This window comes from Orycteropus afer, unplaced genomic scaffold, assembly GCF_000298275.1.
Source record: "Orycteropus afer afer isolate SDZICR_OR568_19922 unplaced genomic scaffold, OryAfe1.0 scaffold00156, whole genome shotgun sequence".
In the NCBI taxonomy this organism is placed as follows: domain Eukaryota; kingdom Metazoa; phylum Chordata; class Mammalia; order Tubulidentata; family Orycteropodidae; genus Orycteropus; species Orycteropus afer.
This window is the reverse complement of record NW_006921743.1, coordinates 1,419,348-1,426,361: the sequence shown is the minus strand read 5'-3', so window position 1 is coordinate 1,426,361 and position 7,014 is coordinate 1,419,348. Positions and strand designations below refer to the sequence as shown.

Genomic DNA, 7,014 nt, shown 5'->3' with positions numbered 1-7,014 from the left:
ATGTGGATCAAGGGCTTTTTAATTAAGGGATATAAAAGAGCAAGAGGTACACAGAGTAGATGGACCTCAATTCTACTTCATGAAGAAGTCAAGATGATAGGAATAGCTATTACAATAGCAAGATAGGCCCTGTAATTTTTATACGAACTATAAACTATAGGAATTTATAAGAACTATGTTATTGTAGATAAATACAAAAACATGAGTAAGTGAAAAAAAAAAGCCATTTAGCGCTACCTCCCAAAGATAACTTCTTTTAATATTTTGTAGTGGAATTTTTCTAGATACTCATCTATCTTTTTTTTTTTTTTTTCCTTCATGCTCAGTCTACCCTCTAGTTAGTGGTTTACCCTCCCTTCCCCACTCACCCCTGATAACCATCAAAGAATATTTCTTTTTCTGTGAAACTCTTCTTGACTTTTTACAATAGTGGTGTCATACAGTGTTTGTTCCTTTGTGATTAACTAATTTCACTCAGCATAATGGCCTCTAAGTTCATCCACATTGTTTCATAGACTCATCACTGTTCTTTAACATTGTATAGTATTCCATTGTGTTTAACTACCACAGTTTGTTGATCCATTCCTCCACTGATGGGCATTTAGGTTGTTTCCATCTTTTTGCTAGTGTGAACAGTGTTGCAATGATAATGGATGTTCATATATCCATTTGTATCACAGCTCTGCTTTCTCTAGGATACATACCTAGTAGTGGGATCATATATTTCTTTTTCCAAGTTTTTAAGGAATACCATACCATTTTCCACAGTGATTGCACCATATTATTCATTTATACTTTTATCTTAAATAAACTTAACAAAACTGTGGACCAATAGCACAGAATGCCTTAACTTTCTTTTTTAAATAACAAATAATTATAACTAATAAATTATTGTATGGACTGGACAGGAATTGCATTTCTAAAATCTCAATTTTGCATTTCTGTTCACAATGACTAGTGGCCTGCCCCTCTGAAATGGTAGTTGGTGAGTCAGGAAGATCCTAATGTAAAAGGAATTCCAAACCATAACAAAAAATACAGGAGAGGTACAAACCACAACAATAGCAGCTACCATTTATTCAACACTTAATGAGGTCTTAAACATTTGTTCAATATTTCACGTACACAGTACTCACAAAAGCCCCAGGAAATCATGATAGATGTAGTTCTTTTTTAATTTAGGAAGTAATGATTTGCTGAGTAGAAAGCTTTTTTCCTATCTTACCAAAAGCTGGACATTAAAGACCAACATTCAAATTAATATAATTAACCCTAGATTTATAGAAATCTAGGAAAGATTTTCTTATAATGCATAGCTACTGCTAAATATCTGGTCTAAAACCGTTTTCTTTTTCATGTTTAAAATTAAATTAACTTTCTTTCCTTTTTGATTTCACAATAGAATACTATTCAGTGCTACTACAGAATCTATTAGGAACTTCTTCAAAATAGTAATCTATTTAAGCCCCATTCTAAACCAGGGCTTCTCTTCTTGAGCTGTTTTGCAGGGTGGAAAATGACATAAACAAAATGATACTCTGCTAAAACACATAACACTAATTGACTCTTTCCACAAATACTAAGTACTTACTATCTGTCAAACACTGTTTCAATATGTTACATGCTACCATTGTTAGATGTACTAGGATTCCCTTTTCAGTAACTGTGGTCTTGGAATCCAGGATAACTTAAAAAGTAGAGAACAGTCTAGCTAAGATTTTAAAAGTTCTTTAAACTCTCAGCTAGATACTTTGAGATTAGAATGAATATGTCCCACCCAGTGCCAGGAGTACATTATGAATTCACCACACCCACAGCAACATCTCAAAAATGTCTTCCAATTTCAGCATCCTTTCATTACCATGACAACCAGGAGTATTATCAAGGACTAAGCCTGCCACTATATCCTCCACCTACAATTCCAAGGACGTTTGTCCCGAAAGTTCTATCACAAATTAGTTCTTAGCATCTTGTTATATTCAACATGACATCTTGACACCAACTATATTCCTTGCTCAGCATCAATAGTTCAGACAAACAGCAAAAACTTATATACTTCATATCAATTTTAGGAAAGGTGACAAACATTCAAAGACAACAGAAGCAGAGATTATCACCTAGGCTCTATGTTTCTAAGAGATGAAACATGCAAGATGAACAGAAGGTTGTAACACTGACTAATCCTGGAGAAATGTGGGGAAGAAATATAAACTGCTTGAGCAGGGAGAGAATAGTTCTCTCAATTATAATGGAATCCACCCCTAACGTGTGGAATTACTTTTATGGCAAATGATACTCAAGTGATATTAAAGTGCTTCACGCAAAGTTTAGCAACTCCCGTAAGGCTGCCTGCTGTTCCTCATCAAGTTGGGATATACATTCCAACCATAATTCTTCATCAGTCTGTACCTGGCGTACAACATTAGCTAGGCGTTTGCCACACGGATCTTCACAGTTGATAGTCTCATTAATTTTTCCTTCAGCAATTATACTGATTATTTTGGGAAGATTGGAGTTATTTGGACCAAGTACAATTGGATGGTTATTTTCAATTAAGTCACAAAGAAAACTCAAAGTTTGAAGAGCTTCCTCTTTATCCTCATGCAGTGGAAGCCATGATAACCAATGTGGAAGAACCTCATCCACATTTACACAGTTAGGCTTAAACCTCAAAATCTTCCCTATTGCTGAGATACAGTTCTCTGTAGCAATAACATTCTTTTTGGTTTTAGAATTCGCACACTTAATAACTTTTACCAGCAGTGGAACAGCTTCTGAACATAAAGAACGATAATCATCTCCACCAAACTGTGCCATAACTCCCAGGCCATAAGCAGCAGCTTGCCTGACTTCAGGGTTGTTATCACGCATATTTAGTAGCATTGGCCACCGAAAATATTCAACATATTTAAATGAGGTCGGACTGCAGTGCTCTATGATATCATCAAATATGCACAGTCCCCATTGTCTGTCTGGCCATGGCCTACTTGAACAAATTAGATTTACAATTAATGGAAGGAGCTGTTCAAACCACGGTAAAATCTTTTCCTTATAGGTACTAAATAATGAGTGCAAAATATCTGATACTTTGGTTAGAATATAAACATCACATTCATCCTCATCTTGCAGAGACATTTCAATCTGCTGGTCATAATTTTCTTCCTGCCTTTTAACCTGTCGCAGTTCTTGGTTTTTGAAGTGTCCTTCAAGCTTTGCTTTCAAAATTCCTCCCAGTTCTTCCAAGTGCTCATCATTGAGGCATCCATCTCCCATTACTTCAACAGACTTCGCAAAAGAATTCATTATTTCTGAGAGTACATCAGCATCAGGTTCCGTCCCAATAGCTTTGATTAAAGGATCACATATGAATTGCCATATCTGTGCAAGATACTCTGGCCCATTAATTTTTGCACATTCTAGCAGAAAAGGCATGGACTCTGCTGCTGCCACTCGAACATTGTCATGGAAATAAAATTTCAGTAAGGGAACCATCAGCTTCACAACATGTTCTGTATATTCTACAAATCCTTCCCTTAACTCCTTAGCATAGTAAACCAACATCTGGCAAGCAGTTGCTTTTGCTTCAAGTCCTGAAGTTTTAATTCCAAAACTTTGCTGATCTCCAAGATTTACAAACTGCCAGCCATCATCATCACTCATATTCTCCACATCCTGTGTGTCTAAGAGAGCGACATCAGGTTTAGCTGAAGCAGTCTTAATAAGAGGCTCAATTACCAATGGAAGGTACTGCTGAAAATCTTTTCCAAGAATTTTACACATTCTAGCCCATGCTAAAACCATGTAAGAGATCTGAGGGTCATCATCTTCCATATTATTTAAGTCTGATTGTGTCTTCAACAATAGCTGCATCACATTGGAAGCATCTTGCATAAATTTTTCCTTCCCAACAGCAAGACCAACATGGCTGATACATTCAATAGTCTTTCCTCTCAGAAGCTTGAGTTCCTTTTGAACAGCAAGCTCAACAATGTGCTTTAGAGAAGGCATAAATATATCATAGTATGGAACAAATTCTTCTTCTATTGTATCTGCCACTGAAGCAATGGTTGTCACAAGCTGTTCCAAAGCCAACTTTGTTCCATTCCGAATCAACTCTTGCAGTTTAATCACCAAGATGGAATGTAAATTTTTCACCATGCTATCTAAATATAGAGCTAACAATGATTTAGGGCAGTCTTCAATAAAAATAATAAGAGCAGAAGCTGCATGTGATTGCACACGCTGATTACCTTGATTTTCCATGGTACGCAACAAAGCTGCAATCACTGTTTCATGGAATTTCTTTTGGAAATTAGGTGCAAAATCCGTAGCCATCTGTCCAAGTGTAGTACAGGCTGCAGCCCTCACTCTTGGATGAGGATCCTGAAGAAAATGCAAAACAGAGTTAACCATTTCATCTAGAGTTGATTCCATTTGCTGGTGGCATCCTTCTCCAATGGCAGATAAAGCCATTAATCCAGCATGCCGATATTTCCAGTCAGGGCTCTGAAGCATCTGCATGATATGCTCCTTGGTCATTGGTAAAACAACTTTTCCACCGAGCCCACAAGCAAGTCTGTCTAGTGCACTCTCAGCAGCAACTGCATTGCTATCAAAATCATCTTCTTCCATTTCATCAGCATTTACCCAGTCCTCATCATCTTGTAGATCAACCATCATTGCTAATATATGAGGAACAGCCTGGGCAATAATATTTGTATGTTTTTTCAACATTGGGGTTGCCGTTTCAGACAAGGTCACTATTACTTCGAGAGCCAGCTGACGCTGCAGATTACTAAGCCTAGAGTCGCCACATAACTTTAGGCTCAGCTGCAGAGTGTCTTCTAAATAAGGACCCAAGTATTTAGGAACAGTATCTGCAATCTCAACAAGAGATTCCAGGACGGAATCATCATCCTGGTAGCATGAGTCATTCACAGCCTGTAAGATTCCAGGAAGCAAGTCTGCAAAGTCTTTGAAGAGAGTGACATTATTCTCATTAGCAAGTACAAATGCAGCTGCAGCTCTAGCAGATAATGTCCTGATGGCTGGATGCTCTTGGTCTTGAATACACTGGTCCAACAACCGTTTGATGATATCCAAATCATGCCGCTCTTGGTTCCCAAAAATCCCAGGAAAGTGCCAGAAAACGTGAAGTGCAACTTCCCATAGAACCACATTTTTAGAGTAGATGGAATCAATTAGGAATTTCAGACCCTCGGGCCAGTGGTTAGTGCCGTCCTCATCTATCAAATTCCTGGCCAGCACCGCAAAAATATCGCAAAGTTTTTTCCTCATGCTAGCATGTGTTTCTAACTTAACAGCCAATATCAGTTCAATCTTGACGTCCCTCTGAACATCAGGAGGTAGATTTGGATAGACTTCCTCAAACCCAGAGGACAAAAGCCGTCTTAACAGTGCGGCAGCCATTTGTCTCACCTCATAACCCGCTCTTCTATTTCTGACGGCATCTATAAGGAACGTAGTCTTACACAGACCTGGGATATTTTCATAGATCTCCTCGGCCTGCCTCCGCACCATACAGCTTGGATTGATCAGGTTCTTCAGAAGCTGATAAAACTCTTGCTTTTCCGACACGGCAGCCGTTACCGCTGCAGCCCCAGTCGCCGCCATCGCGTTCTGTCAAAACCAGCGCGACAGGGGCAGAAGGAAGGGACTGCTGCTCCGACCACTGACGTAGACAGCGCGCCAGCGTAGATGGGCGGAAGCGCTTCTCCTTCCGCTTGCCGGGGCTCTCAGGCTGGGACGTAGAGTGGGAGACTGGAAGTGGGCAAGTGGTTGTGGGGTAACCTCCATTTGTTTTCCGCTTAGCTGCAAATAATGTACTTGCATAAGAAGAAAAATATATATATATATATATATAATATGGATTGTATTCGAGTGAAATTTTGACTGATTTTACCCTTTTCTTTTCCTTAGTTCTAATATGTGCACTTGTTTCCTTGGTAATTTAAAATACTAAGTACACCTTGTAGATATGGTTAAGTGCAAGAAGCTGGTGACAAAAGACAATATATTATATAAATCCATGTATAGGAAAGGTCCTGAATAGGCAACTCTATAGAGATAGAGGTATATGAGTGGTTTTCTAGGAATATCTACTGCCATCGAGTGGTTTCTAACTCATAGCGAGCCCATTAAGTTTCCAAGGCTCTAACTCTTTAGGGAACTAGATTGCCTTATTTTCCTCCAGCGGAGCAGCTGGTGGGTTTGAACCACCGGCTTCTGGTTAGCGGCCAAATGCCTTACCCACTATGCCACTAGAGCTCCTTTTTCTAGGAATGGAATGGAGAAGTGGGGAGTGACTGCTAATACGGTTTCTTTTTTGCAAATTTGTTTCCTATTCAACAGTTTACACCCATTTTGTTTCATGACATTAGTTGCAATTCCCTCAGTTTGTAAGAGCGCTTTTCCCACTTCCTCCCTGGTTCCCAATTTCCAATTATCCATCTTTCCTGCCTTCTGAACTTTGTTTTTGGGTAAATGCTGCCCTTTTATTCTCATGGTTGATTGCTCTGAAGAGCATGTTCCTCACGGTGTTATTGTTCACTTTACAGGCCTGTCTATTGTTTGGCTGAAAGGTGGTATCTGGGAGTCGGTTCCCTTCCAGGTTTTTGAATAGTGTCTAAGGGTCATTCATGGTCTTGGGGGTTCTACATCTCTATAAGACCAGTGAGTCTAACTTTTTTTTTTTTTTTTGAATTTTGAATTTAGTTCTGCATTTTTCTCTCCACTAAGACCTATTGTGATCCCAATCAGAGTGTTGATAGTGGTAGCCAGCCATCATCTAGCTCTGGTCTCAGGCTATAGTGGAGACTGTAGTTTGTAGTCCTTTGGACTAATTTTTTCCTTGAGTCTTTGATTTTAAGAGCTTGCAAGCTTTTAAGACCTCAGTTGCTACTCATCAAAGTAGGATGTAGAACATTGTCGTTATGGACTATGTTGTGCCACATCTTTCTCCTGTGGAGCAGCTGGTGCGTTTGAACTGCCAGC

General features: G+C 39.0%; 1 protein-coding gene across 1 annotated transcript; it reads right to left on the bottom strand.

Annotated features, from left to right (window-relative positions):
- Nucleotides 1–2,316: 2,316 nt before the first annotated feature.
- Nucleotides 2,317–5,634, bottom strand: RANBP6 (RAN binding protein 6). Its single transcript, XM_007946321.2, has one exon. It carries the CDS (start codon nucleotides 5,632–5,634, stop codon nucleotides 2,317–2,319), a length of 3,318 nt encoding a protein of 1,105 aa, XP_007944512.1.
- Nucleotides 5,635–7,014: the final 1,380 nt, after the last annotated feature.

Bases quoted from the DNA above. Each gene is read 5' to 3' on its own strand.
- RANBP6 (XM_007946321.2), bottom strand. From the start codon at position 5,634: ATGGCGGCGACTGGGGCTGCAGCGGTAACGGCTGCCGTGTCGGAAAAG.